Raw genomic sequence first — 20,576 nt, forward strand, 5'->3', positions numbered from 1 at the left:
AACGGTGGTCCCTGGATGCGCCGATCCAGCGGACTTCGGTATCGCGGACCCTTCCCCAGGCGGCGGTGAGCAGGGTGGAGGTTCGAGGATTCCCGGGTTTTCGGCACCAGCTTGTAGTCGAACCCACGCGGTCCAGCGTGAAGAAGCGAGACGCAGACGCGGAGATAACATCTGGTGGAGATGCGCCAGCAGCGGGAGACCGGAGGTCCGGTGGTTCCCTAAGCCGAAGTCTCCCATCTGCCGCAATTCCTGGCACCTTTTATTGTTACTCTATTGGGGGCGCGTAGGATGGCGGTCTGGGGGGAGTTCCGGGAGATCGGGAGGACGGGAGGTCATCATGTGATACATGATCTGACCTGGCTACGCAGGCGGAGAGGAGCGTGCACGCTGTCTGGAGCCTCAATCCTCACCTGGGGGCAAGACCATTGTCCCTGCGCCCGGTGATTGAGCCAGACAGTTCATGACCCGTGACTCATGGGGGGATGAGGAGTGGGGGTGCGATGCGACCGGCAAGGCCGCAGGTCCGTTGGCGTCCCAACGTTCTACTACGGCACTGCTGGGTCGGCAGTGCACTACTACAAATGCCTTTCCAACGTTTTCTCCAATATGTTACTGGAACACCAGAAGTTGGCAAAACTTTCCAGCCCAGGCACTATCACAGTTTCAGGAGATGTAATGGAATTGATAAGAAAAGGAGTTATTCTGAAAAGTCCCACAGAAAAGTCCCCCTGTGCAGCCACTCAGGTAATATGTAATTCACCTCAGTGAACCCAGAGGCAAAAATCAACATCAACCACCATGTATGAAGCTTTATTATGAAAATACAGAGGTTTGGTGCTTCCATTAACAGAAAACAGGTTTTAGAAGTTACTCCTGGAAAATATACAAATACTGAGAAGGGACAGTTTTTTGCTTTAAGCAGGAAGTCACACTGACAAAGCACACAGTTGAGTTTGCTGGTCCAGTTGTAGCGGTTTGCCTATTAGGTTAACCTATCATATCACCATTGGGATATGGGAAGGACATACTTTTACATTAATTTTCTGGTTGGTCTACCATAGCTTTTCAAATACTCTGGATAACAGCAAAAACATTAAAAATAGTATGCAGTAGGGATCAGACTGTGCCTAAGACTGGGGGCGATGCAGGTTCAGCTGCCTACTCTGCCCTGGAACTCATGAGGTGACCTTGGGCCAGTCACACAGACTCCGCTTAATCTCACAAGAGTTCTTGTGAAGATTAAATGGAGGCAGGAAGAGCTGTGTATGCTGCTCTAAGCTCCTCAGTAGAGTGATGGATGAACAGTATGTCCATCTACATAGAAATATTCTTTTTAATTTATTGCAGTTGATAATGAGACAATTATACATTTCAGCTTATTGCAGACTTGTAGAACACAGCGCTGCGTTTCTCTTACAGGAGTTTATGTGCCTTCATTGTAAAGCCATTGTCTGAGAAGTCCTCATTTCCTCACCATCCCAATAAAATGATGATTACAGAAACAAATCCAATAGAGGTAATATAGTATCTACCAAACATTATATTCCCCCGAGCAAAAAGGCACCTTAAGTTAACACATGATTTGCTTGAAATCCGCATACAAATTTCAGCTCAGTGGCAACAGTAAATAAACAGTGTTGTTAAACACCTTGACTAGACAACAGAGGTAACCTTTACAATGCTGAAGATTTTTCAATCGATTGTAATTTAAATGCACAAGCAAAAAAGAAATAAAAGGACTATAACTACAGCAGCAAGAAAAACAAAATACAGGGTAGCATATATTTTTAGAAGACATAAGGTGATGGATGGCAGGGAGGGAAAAAAGTGCACAAATTCAGATTAAGAATATTAAAAAACCTTACACTGTTTTGAAACCTCCCGGCCCCCGTCTAGGCTACAGGCCCCGATCCTCCTCTTATGAGAACCGGCAGATGCTTTCAAAGTTCCTGCCACTTAAATGTAGCAACCAGGCACTCAATAATTGTCACATCTCAAGATTCATCAGCTTAGTATAAAAACAAGTACTTGATCACACAATAAAAACTGTACAAATTTCTATGCATCTAGGTCCACTAATAACATTTTTGGTATTAATTGCCTGTGCTGCATTGTCAAGTTTTGTTTTTCACACACAAAACACACACTGGACAGTGATAATGGCTTCAAGCTGGATAGATGCTCTGGATGTGTCAAAGTTCCAAAGGAATTAAGCCACAAAGATGGGCGCGCTCTTCGCCCTGTTACTGCTGCTTCTTGGGTGGAACTCGAGACCTGGCAATCACAATGGGAACTGCCGCCAGCAACCCAATCAGTATAGCCCAGAGTGGCCGGTAGAAGAACCACCCCACTGAAATAGTTAGCAGGGATAAAGAAGTGGCCAGACAAAAGGCGAATGCTTTCAGGCCAATGTTAACCAGCTCCCGGATTCCTGGAAACCAATCCACTGTAGCAGAGAAAAGAAAAAAAGATAGGGAGCATCAGCAAGCTGGTGTCAACTCAAGAATATTTATCAATTAGAATACAGTGAAAACTCTGTTCAGCAGCACTGATGGGAAACTGAAGATGATAGTTAACCAAACATGCTAGTTTGCCAAGTGGAGACTCATGGCTGGCTCTTCCACAGCCTGAGAGCTGGTGGAGGGACCAGTGGACTCCTGAGTTCGGGCAACAGTGCAAGTGGTGCCTCATAGTCAGAACATGAAATTCCCTCCACAGAGTTGATTAGCTGCATGTTGCACAGCTGATCTGCACCACAGGGTCAGGGAGCAAGGAACATGGCAGCAGGAACCACAGCTTTTACAGTAGTTCTCACCTTCTCCATTCCTTGGAAGGGGCTCAAGGTAGCTTATATATCCCCATGCCTCTTTGAGATATGTCAGAAATATAAACATTCATAGAACTGTTTGAAAAGTTTAGCAAAAAATATGCACATTATCATCATTAGACAGACACGTGTCCAAACTCCAACACTGATCAAACTACATCAAAAGCTTTTCTATGTAATTTACTTATGGGGCTTCCTGAAGGCCAACAGAAAAGGTGACTTCCTAACACCTCTTCTGAAAGCCCTGTTACAAAGAAACAAAATAGAGCCTGTTGCTAAAAAGACTCATAAATGGGGGTCTGGGAGATGCAATGGCCAGCAAAAGCTGTTGGGAGGAAAGGGGTTAATCTCTAGAATCCAACCCAATGTCCACTGATTTCATTACAGGCCTTCTCCTCCACAGTTCTACCATTACATTAATGATTAGATCCTTCCTATTCTGTAAGATACTGATCTGAGCACTGATGAGGCAGAATCAGAGGCAGTATAGCATAGTGGCCAGGGTATTGGACTAAGGTTCCCATCTCCACTCAGCAACAAAAATCACATTACCTTAGATTAGTTAACATTTCTCTGCACATCCTACCTCACTGGCTTAGTAAGGGAACAAAACAGAAAAATCCCATATACAGCATCCTAAACTGCTTGGCAAAAAGGCAGAATATTAATGCAATTAAAATAATTCTCAGCAAGTTTGGAAATGCAGCTGACAGGTAGAATCATTTAACAAAGAGACCTGGTGAAACTTAAATGCTTCAACTTAACACCTGAAAGAAATTCAGCAGAATGAAAATGAGGAACAATAGGACAAGCGAAGCATGGCGGGTTTTTTTTTCCCCACTTCACGGAGCACAAGGCAAGATACTGGCTTTTGCTCAATGTATGAGAGTTTTTAGCATGCTGAATGTGTCCTTGATTTGTAGGGCCACAATGTCACTTAAGATTCTATATTAAAGCACTTCTGCATCTACCTTCCTTCTCATTTCCCAAGCCTCAATAAGCTATTTTCTAAATCGATACAATGACACGTACATCCCAGTTTTGTCTCCTGAGCATGAGAAAAGGAGGATTGGTTTGGAACTTCTCAGTCAAAGAAAGAGTTGAAATCTAGGGCCTAGATCTATATAGCACAATACTGATACTTCAAGCGATATTCACTCTTAATAAAGCAAAGCAACCTAATAATTGAAGTTGCTTGACCCAAGATCATGACACTCTTCTTTAGAAAATGAAACTGGGCTGCTATCAGCAGACTTACCCAGGGTGTAAAAAATTTTCATCATAAGGTTGATGCCCACAAACATAGCCAGCCAGCCAGCTCCACGTAGACCCCAAGTCTTCATGCTGTTACATTCAAGCTCCTTCTGGAACACCTCCTAAAATGTGAGTACATCTGATCATACACCTTGCTATCCTAAATGCATTCAATACATCTGCATATCTATCTGTATATGCATCAACGGCTTCTGTTGGGGAGGGGGAACATGGCTTCCACAGGCCCTGATCCAATCAGAATTTTGGGAAATTGCAAGCTGAGCATCCCCTGCGAAGGAGGTAGCTGTTTAGAAATGGGTGTTCCCTGCAGGAACAAAGGTGGATTTCATGCTCCACCAAGCTGGAAAAAACCAGGACTGGTTCTTTGCTTTGGGAAAGAAGGAAGCAAACATGAAGCAGGCTCCATATTGGGGATTATTGTACTACTTTGACTAATTACATCAGCTGGAAGAATCAGCATTTTGATACTGTGTGCCAGCCCAGAGAACCAATCTGCCGATGGGGAAAACTTTAACAATAATCCTGTGTTCACAGCTCTGTTGAAGAAATGCACAGTTTTTGTATGGAACACTCTGAGGAAGAGTTCTAGGGAATTCCAAGATTTGTTATTTTGTGATATTTTGACTGGCCTAAATAAAAACGATCTGCTTCCCCAAACATACGGAGTAATTAATATTATTTTTATTTTTAGTACACCTCAGCAGTGTGTGTGTGTGTGGGGGGGGGGGGGGAATGGGACCCTATACAAATAGCCACAAACAGGTTAGGACTGGTCTCTAAATTAAAATGGCTAGTTTCTCAGAGTCTTATGAGCTTCAAAATAATCTTTTTACAGCCTGCAAAAGGTTAAAAACGCAACAGCTGCATCACAGTGCCTGCCTTTGCCGCATACTCCAAAGCAACATTCCATTAAACTGATCTATACTGCTAAATTATATCAATGCTCCTTTGGAGCAAGGTGTGAGATAATCCCTCTGTGGAATCAACCCGCCAGAGAATGACTGACTAGTGCTGCCCAAGCATGTAGGACACTCCCATCCAGTTCACAGCCCTTGAACACAAGGCTTCATAAATAGAGTGGGATTTATTCAGGGCGGGGCAGCTATTTCTTGCTCAGCTCATAGATCTAGTGGAAAGTATGACCTTTAATTTTCCAATCTGGGTGGAGGGAAGAGACAGATAAGAGATACTAGTAGTGTAGAAAGTAGAGACAGAACACATATGCATAACGAACCTGCAAATTCAGAAAGTCAGAGACATTTACATACCTCTACTGGAGTTATACTTTAGTATTACTTTAGCCTACAAATAAACATGGTACAAAGAGGAAAAGGCAGAATCACACTAGAATTGGAGAATCTTCAAATTACAAGAAATGTTGGGGAACTGATTTATGGAAGTGTTCTGTAATTCCTATGATGTTGGAAGGACTCCACCTTATGCCTCCATAGAGAAGACTAGTGCTTTTCAATATTAGTCAAGCAACCATTTGCAGCAACACTCTTATACATATCTTCCCTGTGCTCCTTCCCCTCCCTTCTTCCCTCCCCTTTCATGGAGTAAACTGAGTTTAGGGGGTAGATGAGCTACATTTGATGTAACTGGAAATATTGGTTTATATCCTCCGTTTGGGTCATAGAACACAATGATGGAGCGAATTTTCATATATTTCATACGTTTAATTTTAATAATTAATCTTGAATATTTTGGTTTTTTATTGTATTAGATTAACTATGTTTGTACATTGGATTGTAAATGTTGTATTGATGGGTTGCGTTGTAAGCTGCCCTGTCCAGCCTCTGGGTGAGGTAGGGCAGGATAGAAATCAAAATAAAGTAAAAGTTATGGAGTCAGTCTGCTATACAAAAGAAATGTCAGAAGCAACCTGCTCTTCCAATGTACTGTGCTTTCCAGTAATAAACAAGAGAAAGAGTTTCCCTAGGAAGGCAGGAAGAGACTAAATTAATTAGTCCATAGTGTCTTTTAGCTGCCTATCCAGATACAAAATATTATTATTTCAGTGGATTCCTTATTATTTCAATGGATCACTCTTACCTCAGAGTAACTCTTACCTCAGCGGAAAGCTCATCAGGATGAAGAATCTCCAGAGCATCACCAGCTTTGGTTTTGTATGAAACTAAGCGGTCCCCTCGTTGCCGAGCAATTATAGTCACCTAAAAGATCAGCCCAATTGATAAGATTAACAGACATGTGATAATTCGCAGTGTGTTTCTGCTTTAGAGTGAGAAGATGAACATTTACCATATCTGCTGGACCCAAGTGGGATGAGTCTCCACTCAAACCCGAATAAAAGAAAGAAACACGAAGGTCTCCAACCTAAAAAACAGAGGGGAAAAGGTAAAACAGGTGGCAACAAAAACTTCTTAGAGGATATTCAGGGCACAGGTTTACTGTATTCTCTGAGCAGAACTTATTTCTATGTCTTAAGACGACTCTCAGGAGACATCCTCAAGTTTGTCATAGTGCAGAACTTTGGAATCAGCATACTTCAGTCCCAGCAAATGGTAGATTCTGACAGCTGTGCATGAAACTCTGCTGACAAGGTAGTCACAACAAATTCCACAATTAATATTGGGCCATTACTATCCCATTTTACAGGTGGTGAACTCAAGTTGAGACACGTCTGAAGAGCCACACCATCTGAGGAGTACATAACTAACCACACCAGTTATTTAGTTATTTAAATGTTTATCAACAGATCCACAACAGGTCCACTGTCTTTAAAAAAGGTCACAAGGTCCTCCTACCACAAAGATGAACTATGAAATAGTCATTCTGTTCCTAGTTCATCACAATTCAGAACATCAAAATTGATTACTTAGAGAAATAGGAAATTATACACAACTCTCAATTTCTTTTCATGCAGTGTTATATTAAAGACTGCCAGCATGACAAAGAAAAGGAAAGAAGACACAAGGACCGATTCCAGTGTGAAGCTCCGTTTCTGTGTAACGGGACCTAATGGGTACCTAGCATGTTACTGTCACCACCTGCTTACTTGTCCTGTTCCTTTAAGAGAGCAGGGCACACCAAATAAATCAGGTGAGGCTTCTGATGGAAAGTATTTACTGAATTTCTCCCAGGCAGCTATTAATGGTGTAGGAGCAAGACCAGTTAAGAAGGTTGCAATCTGATAGCTGGTTAAAAGAAGACAGTGGGTTTACTGTTGGATTTGCCTTTGGGTACTTACTTCTGGACGTCGAGGATTGTCACTGTGAAAGAAGTAATCCCCAGAGCGGATCACATCAGCATGTGGATCTTCCAGTTTTGACAAGCTCATTTGTTTGAAGTTATCTATTTTCTCAATGAGGCCTAGGAAAGAATAAAGCATTAACTTTGTTCCACGGTCAGCATAGACATTTAACGACAAAAGTCCATCCAGACAATTTGGGTTTTATGTACTATCTGCTTTGCAAAGGTTTAATAAAACCAGAAAATAAAAACAAAATAAAGTGAAACATTCCCTTTCAGTTTTTCCAGGAGCTGCCAGCTGTGCAATATTTTTTTTGCTGAGAAGAAACACCTTACCTTTGGAAAGAAAAAAACTGCCAACTTGGACATCAGGAGCAACTGCTGTGAAAGACTCAACAGCCATGGCACTGCAGGGACAAAAGGAATGGCAAGATGAATTCCAGTATGGTAGCCACAAAGCAGTGGTGTACCTTTAAAAAATGATGCCCAAATGAAACTGCACCCTCCCTGCTTGCAAAATGCCACAGCACTTTGTGGGTCCTTGTTACAGAACACCGCCTGGGAGATTTGCCCCCTGCCCACCCCCACCCCCAGGTACGCCACTGGTACAGAGAAAGTCAAACATGATAACAATACAATCTTATGCAGGGTTATTCAAGTCTAAGGTCACTGAAATCAATGGGCTTAGACTGAAATAACTTTGCACAGGACTGCACTGCAAGGCTTCTATCTTATGAAGTATTTCTGGCCTATCAAAAAAGAGCCAAGCTCCTTTCCTTGTCCCTAGCAAAGTAACCAGCGAAGCAGCATAGTTTTTCAGAAAAGCCTACATAAATGTACCTGTTGAGCGTTTCTTATGAGCTTAGTGGGAGGGGGTGGGCTGGCTGCCATCTGGTTTTATCTGTTTATTATATATTTTATTCAATGGACCTTTTATTGAAATATTGTATTGTGCTGTTGGTCCTCTTGTACGCTTCCCTGAGCCCTTCGGGGGAGGGCGGGTTACAAGCAGGCAAGGCAGGGCAGGGCAGGGCAGGGCAGGGCAGGGCAGGGCAGGGCAGGGCAGGGCAGGGCAGGGCAGGGCAGGGCAGGGCAGGGCAGGGCAAGGGCAAGGGCAAGGGCAAGGGCAAGGGCAAGGGCAAGGGCAAGGGCAAGGGCAAGGGCAAGGGCAAGGGCAAGGGCAAACTCTTCCTATTCTGTTCCAGAATAGTTACCAAAGTCCAGTGGACTGAAGGATTCAGTCAATCAAAAAACAATAATCCAATCAAATGACTCATACCAGACAGTAAAAAGAACAGAGCCAGAAGTTCATTCCACCACACAAGATTTACCTGGGGTTTTTATGGCCAATTTCTCGATCAAAGTTTCTGCTGTTCACAACCTCTGATTTCCATTCAGTATCTAAGAAGAAAGAAGTGAAATATGTACTTGAAAAAACCCCAGAAATGCTAGTTTCAAAATATTCTTAGTTTCCAGATGTCATAAAATATACACAGCACAACAATCAAGGCACTCTGGAGTACCGAAGGAGTGCCCCATGAACATCATTAGAACAGGTCCTAAAGGAAAGGTTTACAGGAGTAAGGGGTAGCAACAAGACAAAATATCATCAACTCAGCCTGAGGTGAGGGAACAAGCCATTAAAACTGAATAATAAAGTTGTATCTTCCTTATGTTCTGAATGGCAATAGAATATCTGAACTTCCACAAGCCATTTATTTAACCTTCTTCATCATGCTCTTTGAATAATGAAGTCCACAAAGCCTCAATGTAATGCAGATACCCTACTAATGTATGCTTGTTGAAAGCTTCAGAAAGGCAGAGTACAGATATCATCAATAAACACTCCAAAAACTTTTAAAATCCACAATGCAGATATCCACATAACAGCTTATGGTGAACCGGGGGATAGCGATCAGCCACCTGTATTAAAGGCATTGGGGTGGGCTAGGGAAGTTTAACTGCCTTTGAGGGAAGACAGGTCCATTGTAAGCTTCCCTAGCCCACCCCGATGCCTTTAATACAGGTGGCTGCCATCAGCAGGACCCTATTCTCTCCCCCACCCCCCCAAAAGAGGACCTGCACACTTCTGGATAAACAAGAAGTGGCTGTCTGCTGTTTCCTGTAACACTCCCTCCCACCTTAAGTAAGAAAACCCCACTCTCTTTTTTACATCCGCGTGACCAAGACTGGATGGTTTGAGAAAGGACAGCTCTCCACACCAATGTTAAAGTTAAAAAAAAGAAGGCAATTAAAGTAGGCAGGCTTTATTTAGACTGACATTCAATTTGGAAATTGTGTAAAATATAAACCCCTCAGGCAGAACCACGATAAATGTAAACACAAGAGAAACAATGACATAGCATGTCTAACCCTGCTATCTCAACCTTCCAAAGTCTCCTCAGCCAGAGCAACTACCAGTAACTGACTACATCTTAACGATACTCTATCTCAGGGAAAGATCTCAGGAGATGTGTGAATTAATTAGCCACAGCTACCTGGACCTTCCATTGTGTTGAAATGCTCTGTCCCCCCCCCCCCCTTCTGATTGTCTCTTAGAGTTAGAGAATCTTATTTAAGCACTGCTTGTGCTGTTAAACACAGAACTTTGAAAAAAGAGCATTTGTATTGCTCCAGATGGCTATTAGTAGGACTTGCTTTTTTGTAAAGTTGTTCCTCCCATTTTGTTTCTCAAACAGGAAAGAATATGGCAAGTGCAACTTTACAAAAAGGCAAGTCTTGCTAATAGCCGTCGAGGGAAACATAAATGCTCTTTCCCCCCCCCAAATTCTATGTTTAACATTTCAGGCAATAATGGTGTTGATGAAAGGGGCACTTAAATAAGATTCTCGATTGCTAAAAGAGGGTCTGCGCTATTTCCCCTGGAGGAAACAGGATCCTTTCATTTAAAATCACACGGCTCTCACTGACAGCCCTAGAAGAATTTCAGTGCTGTTTTACTTACTATATGAGTATCTGGTTTCTTTCTTAAGCTCACCATTCTCTTCATAATCCCTATAGGCAGGAGGAAGAAAGGACATAACATACAGTGAAGCACATCCTGTGAGAAGTACATTACACCCCACACACAACTCTGTATTTTTATACATGCTAGGCCAAATATTGGCTAAGGCCAGAATGAAAGGTTAGCTAACCAGATGAACTCACTGATAGTTGAAGAATGGCCAACTATGCTGTCTCTGTGAGATAACAGAAAGCTCTGCTTTGATGGGAAGGGAAAAATAACTTCACACAATGGGTTTTAATGTTGTCAAGTCTGAGGAGAAAGCAACATCAAGGTGGCTACAGGGAAGGAAGCCAAATTAAAAGATCTGAAAATCACAACAAAACAGGAATAGGGGACATGAGGGAAGAGGCTTGAGGAGTAGAAAGAGAAAATATGAGGGAAATAAGATAATTGCCAAAAAAGAGAGGCTAAGGGTGGATTAATATACTATAGCCCCATCAAAAAGCTGTCTGAAGGCTAACTAAAATTTCAACACTTCAGAGCAATCCTTAAGAAAATTCCTATGTAATACAGCTTAGAAGAACTCCAATTACATGTTAGTTGCATAGACAAATATTGGGATTTGAAGCCTTTATTGAATATCAGGCTCACACAGAATATCCACTTCCACAGGTAGCCAGGCAAATTCCCCTCTAAACTTGATACTTCCTCTTGAATCTTGACCAATCTCAAATCTGGAGTTGAGTATTCAGTAAAACAGCCTCAAGTTTGGTGTGCCACAGACATGTGGACACACTACTGGTATCTAAGTTACTGGGTTCTAACGCATTTTGGCACATTGCTCACCCAAGACTAGGTTAGAAGAGGAGCTGTAGGCACAGAAACCAGGGATAAGGATTTTTCCCACAAGCTCTCAGTTCCTCAGACTTTCCACTCCTGAAGCCAGCTATAAACAAGTGACTCATAGTGGTATGTTCATTTGCTCTTTATAGCTTTGAAACACTAGTCACCATTTGAAAAAAAAAATAACCTGATGCCAAAAAAAGAGTCATTGTTGCAGCCATGCCCCAAGGGAACAGCGTTGCTGTACAGTGAAGAATATAGAAACCTCCTCTTAATGTCTAGCTGAATTACATTAAAACTCTCTCATATAAAATACTTTATGGCAGAATAAATGTTCATAAGCATGCATCTTACTTGGATTCTTCATATTCTACCCACTGATACATCTCCACATGACGTTTAAGTTTGACAGCCCGGATGGAGAGCCCGTAGCTGGGATCATACAAAGGCTAGGAAATGTATAAGCATAAGCATAAGCATAAGCATTTTATTGTCATTGTGCACGCACAACGAAATTTACAGCAGCATTCCTCGATGCACACAATTTCAGACTCATACATCATCCTCACTTCCCCTTCCTCCACCCATCCCTACACAGCCCCAAATACATCAATATGAAGCAGCGGAGTTTAGCATAGCCACAGCTCTAGAGTAGAAGCTGTCTCTAAGCCTCTTTGTCCTAGTTCTGAGAGCCCTGTATCGTCTGCCAGATGGTAACAGTTTGAAAAGAGAGTGTGCTGGATGAGACGGGTCCCTCAGAATATTTTGGGCTTTATTTAGGCTTCGGGAATTATAGATTTCTTCCAAGGAGGGAAGAGGGCAGCCGATAATCCTTTGTGCAGTAGTGATCACCCTTTGGAGCGCCTTCCTATTCGCCACTGTGCAACTGGAGAACCATACACAGATGCAGTAGGTTAAGACACTCTCTATAGCACAGCGGTAAAAGGACACCAGAAGTTTTCCATCTAGTTGTTGCTTCCTTAAAAGTCTCAGAAAGTACAGTCTTTGTAATGTAATGGAAATTTACATCATTAGAAGGTTTCATATTTTAGGAGGAATTTCACAAGGACCCTGAAAAGGACACCCTTTAACTCTGTGATGTACTTGCATCATTACATACTTGCTAGATGTCTGCCCCCATGACACTATTTTAATCCTTACCACAAAAGAACAAGATTACATTATTAAGCTCAAACATGATAAAAGCAGCAATATAAATAAGCCAACTAGATCCAGGGTCCTTCAGGTTATCGCTGTTAAGGTTGGTCACAAGAGCTCAAAGTTTTCTGCAGACTAGGATGCTAGAAAAGCAAGCCAGCTGGAATCATTGCTACTGCTGGTATGCAAAGCAAACAGCCATGACCCCCTTCATCATAATCAGTTTCATCCAATCTCTTGCAAGGACCACTGGTCAAGAGCATGGTAATGACATATAAAAAATACACAATTTCTGTCCAGTTCCCATGCCACATTGGCCTTTTTTGTAAAAGCACCATTTGGGACCAACGTCTAATTAAAAATCCTAATTAATAGCAAGGACTCTATTACTTAAATGTCATGGATATTGATGCAGCTATATAGTATGGTCAAGTATCAAAATAAAATTTTACTGCAGTAACACTGTGATATTGTCACACTGTAATACATGGACTTGGAAGGCGTTTGGTAAGGACTTTTATGCAGCTCAATCATGGTTTAATTTCTGGGACAGCTCAGCCCTCTCCACCTGAAACAGGAATAAGGAGCACCATAGCCAATTTCAAAGAGAAAGGTTGTAAGTCAAAGAGCAAGACTTCCAGGCTTTTGGGCTCATGTTTGGAGAATTAATCTCTGGACTCCATTCCTTCATAAAACATTTTAGAGAGGAAACATGTAGAATAGAGCTCCATGATCCAAATCTTAATGCCATACTATAGTCTAGCATGGCCTAGAGAACACTGTGGCAATTCAATGACAGGTCATGATAAACAGCTCTGTAAGTCAACTGCCATTCCCAGAGGTTGACACTGGGTCAACTCCTGGATGTAATTTGCAGATGCAAATTCACGAACATACATAAAAAGCTGAGACGAAATAAAAAAGGACAATCAGGGACGGGGGGCAAGGGAGGTTGAGGCATCTACATCCACCAGGAACTGCAGCAGCAAAACATTTCTTTTCACCTGTCATTGCTATTTTCAAAATGTTGTCTAATAAAACCATGTGGATTACCTTTAATGTTCTAAGGGGTCCTGACAGGTGCACGAGTTTATGGTCATTCTCTTGTAATACACTCTGGATGTTGTCGAGTGAGACCACCAGAGAAAGCCCCTCATTAAGAGAGGTGGCTGTCTTCAAAGCTCGGCCCTACAAATAATTGAATGAGGGGAAATAGGGCATGGAGAAGGAAAAGAGTACATGAGCAAGCAAACACAACAACTACAAAACTAATGAAACATTGTGCTGAAAGGGAATGAACAGGATCTTCCTGTACAACCACAGGCTACAAACACACAAAGACTTTAACTGCAATATAATCCACGTCTGCTTGGACTCTCAGAAATAAAATGTTTAACTCTGTGGTTATGACATTCTGAACAATTTGGTGGGTGTGAGCCATCTTGAAATTGAATACTTTTGGCGGCATGGGCAAATGTCAGGATTTTATTATGACTCTTCACTACAGGCCTCTCTGACAGAGTTTATAGCCCTAAACATAATCCTCTTAAAATTCCTGCATATTGCAACTCAACGACCAATAGTACCATTATCTTTGACAAGAATAAGCAAGTCATGAACATGGTGTGATTCCAGGATTAGTAGACATACAAAGTGGGGCTTAGTTCAGAGTCCAGAGATAAATGCCAAGCACAACTGGAATCCACAACAGAAGGCTTGCAAAGTACATGGTCAGTCTGCGTGTTGAAGCAGAAGCATCTCCCCGGGGATCAGTTGACAATCTCTGGGCACGCTTTCACAGGCTCACAGACGAATGTATTTTAAAGAATTATTTATAGTTTCTGCTTGCAGAAGTTGGTTAAATTACCTACTGTATCAGTGTATAACCTTGAGGATGATTCATCTACTTAACAGGTAAACCTTTCTTTGTAGAAGTAGTATAGGACAACTTAATATAGTTTGGACTCCATTAATGTAAGGAGAATCAGTTTGGTGTTCAGGCACTGTGGAGCTCTATTCTGGCTCCAATTTTTTTTCAGAGATACATGAAACTGGTACAATTCCAGACATGTGGAGACAAACAATTATAGCATCTATACAAAAGATGATACGATGAACGCATCTAATTACTAATTAGTCCTTTGTCTTCACTAGAAAAACTCTATGCCTCTTGTTATTATAGAAATTACTGGACTGATTCTAGATCCTGAATAAGCAAGCCTTGTCACTAAAAGCTCTACAATAGATCATTGCTTATTTTCATATCATTTAGCCAGAAAATAGACAACAATTTGAAAAAGCTATTTATATGTGGCCTTCACGGATCTCCAGACAGCTTTTGATTCAATCCCAAGGGACTAATTGTGGGACAAACTAGGGAAACCTTAGCTGATCAACAATTGTTGTGGTTTATCAAGAAGCAATACAATTCTCTTTCAGCTCGGGTTTATTGTAGTCTGGAAGGCTACTTGTCCAATCCTACCCCTTTATAGAAGGGCATTAAGCAAGGATTCCTACTAGCTTTAATATTGTTTAATTTGTATTTAAATGATATAATATCCCTTCTGAGAAATCCAATTCTCTTATGCTGGTTAATAACCCAAGATTACTGTTATTATATGCGGATGATGCACTTTTGTTAGCTAGATCCCCTGTGGGCCTCTGATGACCGTTGGGGGCCTTCTCAGAATACTGTAATGCAGAAGTGCTCACAGTTAACCAAGGGAAATCTAAAGTGATGGTGTTTTCTTAATCTGAGCACCTAATAAAGTATAGCTAGCAAATCAATGGGAAACCTATAGAGCAAGTAATCCAATTCTGTTATTGAGAAATTCATTTCCAAACTAAGTGGGCCTGGAGGTCCCATCCTAAAAATGCTCATAGCAGTCAAGGCTACAATACATTTTTTTACAGCAAAGGTGGCCAGTTTGTTCCTGCAGCCATTTCAGTTTTTAATGCCAATGTGGGTGGCCTGCTTCCCTACAAAGCTTCAGTATGGACTGAGGACTGCAGAGGAACAGCAGATTCCCTTTTGTCATTATTTTTGCAGAAGATCACAGGGATGCCAAGTTGTCTGGATAATGTTTAGGAAGCGTGGCATGGATTTAGGACTTACATTTGCCATTGTCAATTTTTCCCCCTCATATAATCAAATTCAAAGAACCTCAAGTGCAGTTAATAATTGGGTATTTAAATTATTTATTTAAATATTTAAATTATTTGGGGATTTTTTTTCAATCTATCGTGATGCTGCTCATGGCCTGTAGGCTAAATGAGCAGTATAATTAAACAGAAATAGCTTTCTTGCACAAAGTTACCCTGCTTGTGAGATTCAGGGCAAAAAGCTTTGTCCAAGAGGAATCTCAGGGAACTTGGTGGTCATACATGTGAGTACACTTTAATATTGCAGGGACTCTCCAAAAGACAGTTGCCATTTATGGAAGAACAAAGCCTGGCTGATTGAGGAGTATGTGTTCACTTCTCCTAAGTGTTGCGATAATAAAGGTTGAAGGGAATCACCAAAACGTTCAGAAAACAGCATACACAAATATTTTTAACAAGAACTATTTCCCTTTCATGTTCATCAATGTTCAGTTAACATGTACTTTCTATGGGAGCATGGTTTGAACTTTGTTCCTAACTAACATATGACCACAAGCCATGTCCATAATTCTGTTAATACATTAAAAAGCCCAAATCGTCACAAAGCGGCTGCAAGCGGGCTTGCCTTTTAGCATGCAAGAAAAGTAAATAGCAAGCTGGGCCTGTACCAGCACTAGATCTACTTCGGATTCAGTATGAAACTTTTGACCTCTCGGTCCTGAAAACAACTGCTCTGGATGGAATGGGGAACATTCTGAGCAGTAACGGAAAAGCCTAAAGGACCTGAGAAGATCCCAAGGCCTCCTTCTTGATAACACTGCACATATGGGAAAATACCCAAATATCAGCTTGTTATAACTGGGGACCCTGAAACCAGGTCAACTGTTTATTTTTTGTGCAAGGATTCAGAAAAAAAAATGAAATCTGTTTCAGTAGGAAAATTAGCCACTTGGCCTACTTGCTAAATGAAGTAATGAATGCACATCATAAAACATGACTTGAGAGAGAGAGCAAGAGAGAGAGAGAGAGGCTAAGTGCCAAAGGACCTCACTGGCAGAGAGCTGAGCATCTCCGATGAGGGAAGTATTTCTAACTCTGGAGCAGATGTGAATGAAGCAAGCAGAAGCTTAAAAAGGTGAAATCTTCCTTTGTTCTGGTTCAAACACTTTGCCCAGATGTTATGACCAATGGGCATCCTCCTCCTTTCAGTGCAGCAGCAAAGGGGATGGGGATGGGTTTGCTCCATCTAAGGCAACCGTCTTGTAGCAAATTAGCAAGAGTGATGTTTTCTTTTTATTTTCATAGATCTCCATGCTCCTAAAATGAAGCTATTTTTTCCAGTGTGTGCTCTAGTTTAATATTTAGTAGTAAAGCTTCTTTCCTGTTTAAGAAAGCAAACAGTGTATCAAATCCTATCACATACAGAAGACCACTCCAACTTGTTGAGGACTTGTACACACAGGGGAAGCAAAAGCGATTGGAATATCTGCACTTTGTGATTGCTCAGAGGCAGCCCTACCAGGGTACACCAGGGCTGGTTACTTAAGAAACGGAGTTTTATATCTTGGATTGGTGGCAATGAAGAGGAAACACACTGTTACATGCCAGGAAACATGCATGTGAGAACACCCAGACCCTGGAAGGGATTATGACACTGCTTTTTCTCTATACTTACCTCATTGGTAAAGAGGATGTAGAAGGACATTGCAAAAGTGGCAAGTCCAATGAGCATCCCTCCAGATGTCTCACTGAGGCGCTCCAGAAATCCTGGCTTCCGTTCACTCGTGATTTTAACATGTTCTTTCCTGTTGCCTGGGTCAGAGAACTATTACAGAGAAACAAGAAGAAATGAGATAGTTACTGATTGTGTTCCTATCACAAAATCATGTCTACACACAAATCAAAAACTGGTTTCTACAAAGAGTGTTCTCCACATATAAGGTTTACTAACAAGGACCAACAACCTAGCACAGTGATGGCGAACCTTTTTGACACCGAGTGCCCAAACTGCAACCCAAAACCCACTTATTTATCGCAAAGTGCCAACACGGCAATTTAACCTGAATACTGAGGTTTTAGTTTAGAAAAAATGGTTGGCTCTGAGGCGTGCGATACTCGGGAGTAAGCTTGATGGTAGTTGTTGGCTTTGCTTTGAAGCAACCATGCAACTCTTCGAACGGGTAAATCACGACCCTAGGAGGGTTTACTCAGAAGCAAGCTACATTGCCAGCAACCAAGCTTACTCCCAGGTAAAGGATCGCGCTTTAGTTCTTTGCATGAAAATCAGTGGGGTTTAACAGCGCTTAACAGGCTTACGTATACTGCTTCCCCACACTAGGTCTTAGGTTTAATTCTAATAATTGAGCCCAGCGGCCCAGGCCAGCCTAGATATGTGGGGGGGGGGGGCAATTCCCCCCCCCCTGATGAACTCTGTGCGTGCCCACAGAGAGGGCTGAGTGCCACCTCTGGCACCCGTGCCATAGGTTCGCCATCACTGACCTAGCACATTAATGGGACATTATAAATAGCAGGGTTGGCAGTCTCCCAGGAAAACAATTGGAACAGGATTGTTACATAAATCCTTTTTATTAGGGATCAAACAGATGACAACCATAAGTCAAGGATGTAGGCCTGCAAAGCACAAAGGACCTCTGCTACCAAGGGTCTGTACTGAATTCACAATTAATCACTTGCTACAACAAAATCAAGTTAGTGCAGTTATGAAAGAAAATAACTATACAGAATTAAGGCTGCAGTTCCCAGATCTCACTGGAGCATTCAGTCCACTAAAATAGTCACAGTGAGCTAATGAGCAGTCTCATTGGGTCAAGATCACAGTTCTGTAGTGCAGGGGATATGTCAGACATGCCTCCCCCACCCCTCACCACTGTGCAGATACAACCGTACACTTAAGCTTGTTTGCATGAAGGGCCAATTCATATTACCTTTCCCCCTCATTAAAAGAAGAAAAAGAGTTTGGATTTATATCCCCCCTTTCTCTCCTGTAGGAGACTCAAAGGGGCTTACAATCTCCTTGCCCTTCCCCCCTCACAACAAACACTCTGTGAGGTAAGTGGGGCTGAGAGAGCTCTGAGAAGCTGTGACTAGCCCAAGGTCACCCAGCTGGCGTGTGTGGGAGTGTACAGGCTAATCTGAATTCCCCAGATAAGCCTCCACAGCTCAGGCGGCAGAACGGAGAATCAAACCCGGTTCCTCCAGATTAGATACACAAGCTCTTAACCTCCTACGCCACTGCTGATGGGACAATAAGAACACTGCATGGGGTTAACTCTAAGGGAGCCAGTATGCTGTACTAGTTAATAGTGGTGGATTCTAATTTGCAGAACTGGGTTTAATTCCACACTCATCCACATGAAGCCTGTTGGGTAACCTTGGGCCAGTCACAGTTCTCTCAGAACTCTTTCAGCCCCACCTATCTCATAAGGTGTCCACTGCAGGGAGGGAAAGGCAATTGTAAGTCACTGAGATTTCTTAACGTTGGAGAAAAACGGGGTACAAAAACCTACTATTCTTCTTCTATGTGCTCCCAGGTACCTTGTGTCATAGAAGCGTGGAACACCCAACTAACTCAATGTCAGATTTACACATAAGTTTCTATAAAGCATTTCCAAATATCTAAAAATAAGTCTACGTGCAATTGTCATCTATAAGCCGTATGTTAAAAATATGTATAAGTTCTCAGGTCCTCAATAGAGGGAAGGTGACATGGTATATAGCCTAGCCTTTTCAAATCTCAGAAGGTAAGCAGGGTCGGCACTTGGAAGGAAGTCCACCAAGAAAGACTCTGCAAAGGAAGGTAATGACAAACTACCTCTGCTCCTCACTTGCCTTGAAAGCCCCTTGCTGAGGTCACCATAAGTTGGCTGTGGCTTGATGGCACTTTACACAGATGCGCGCACACGCATGCACACACACACACAGTCCTCACTCCACTGATTTACCAGAGATAGATTTTTATATTTGCAGTGTTGTAGTATGAGTCTTTTAGCTGTAGTAAGGACACAGAGGGTCCATTTTTGTTGACCATCAGTTAGCCTCCAAGAGATGTGCCGATGGTTCAAAAGTACTTTAGTATCCTCAAAAATCAATGAACATTCCAGTGCAAAATTAATATAAGTAATAACTTCTTCCCAGAAAAATCAAACTGGACATGCCCAAAGCATATGTTTAACAGCTGAGCCCTATGAATTACAACACCACACATAGATACTTTACTCAATCCTTTGCTAAAGAGTTGCTGTGGTGTCCAGTATAGACTTAACATAATTTTTCACTGAATAAGTTGAAACTTAAGATCTATGGAGAGAGCAGGTATAAATATCAAGGTCATATTTCATTGTTTTGGCAAAATAAGACGATCTACCTCTTTGTTCCATTCATTCTTGAGACCAGGCATATAACATCAAATATTTACAGACAAATATTTTAGCTTTTGTTTTTTTTATATCAATTCATTTAGAGTTTCCAGGAGGGAAGGGAATTCTAAGACACTTAATGCCACAAGGCCATATTTAGATACCAGCAAAGACAAAACTCCCTCATTGGTCCAAGCCTTCCATATATGTAGACCTGCCACTAACGTTATATTTTTGTCTCTATATTTGTGTGTATATATACATATATATTATTTTTTACCTTATTTAACTACAGAACATTTGAGTTTTCCCCTAGTCATTGTTATCTTCTTGCTTTTTAACAAATTTAAGTAATTAAAAAAATTGCCCACTTTCTTACATACACAGTGTACATTCCTTCCCCCATTGTTCCACTGCAGAACTACTACCCAAAGTCAGGTTATCTCCTGATTCTGCAGAAAGAGGTCCAAGAATTTAAAAAGTAGCACTTTTTAAATATGTAAAATAAGATATAAGAAGTACAGACCAGTCAATCTGCACATTCAACAACACCCCCACCACATCGCTAACAAGAGCGTCTTCTCAAAATATATTTGTATACAGAGATAAACAAGATAACTACAAAGTTATCTTAAGAAAAAGAATAGAAAAGGGACAGATTGTCAATCCATTGTTCCCACTTGAGCAAATCAAAGGGTGTGTCTACTCAAAATATTTTGTATAGTTGCCCATGGCGACAGGCTGTGGGGCCAACAGCATTGATTATTTCCCTGGGCAACATGGCCCTGGAGTAAAGAAGCTATGTCTAGGCCCA

General features: G+C 41.7%; 1 protein-coding gene across 1 annotated transcript in view; it reads right to left on the minus strand.

Annotated features, from left to right (window-relative positions):
* Positions 1-794: 794 nt before the first annotated feature.
* TMEM43 (transmembrane protein 43) overlaps positions 795-20,576 on the minus strand; it is a 28,219-nt gene continuing 8,437 nt past the window's right edge. The window contains exons 2-12 of the mRNA XM_048491941.1: positions 17,062-17,211; positions 13,338-13,472; positions 11,481-11,575; positions 10,281-10,330; positions 8,647-8,716; positions 7,652-7,722; positions 7,314-7,435; positions 6,365-6,439; positions 6,175-6,276; positions 4,086-4,203; positions 795-2,446 (exon numbers count right to left, since the gene is read on the minus strand). Coding sequence (XP_048347898.1) covers positions 2,244-2,446; positions 4,086-4,203; positions 6,175-6,276; positions 6,365-6,439; positions 7,314-7,435; positions 7,652-7,722; positions 8,647-8,716; positions 10,281-10,330; positions 11,481-11,575; positions 13,338-13,472; positions 17,062-17,211 — 1,191 coding nt within the window. The 3' untranslated portion in view covers positions 795-2,243. The remainder of the gene's footprint in view (positions 2,447-4,085; positions 4,204-6,174; positions 6,277-6,364; positions 6,440-7,313; positions 7,436-7,651; positions 7,723-8,646; positions 8,717-10,280; positions 10,331-11,480; positions 11,576-13,337; positions 13,473-17,061; positions 17,212-20,576) is intronic.

The sequence above is a fragment of the Sphaerodactylus townsendi genome, linkage group LG03 (genome assembly GCF_021028975.2).
Source record: "Sphaerodactylus townsendi isolate TG3544 linkage group LG03, MPM_Stown_v2.3, whole genome shotgun sequence".
Taxonomy (NCBI): Eukaryota; Metazoa; Chordata; class Lepidosauria; order Squamata; family Sphaerodactylidae; genus Sphaerodactylus; species Sphaerodactylus townsendi.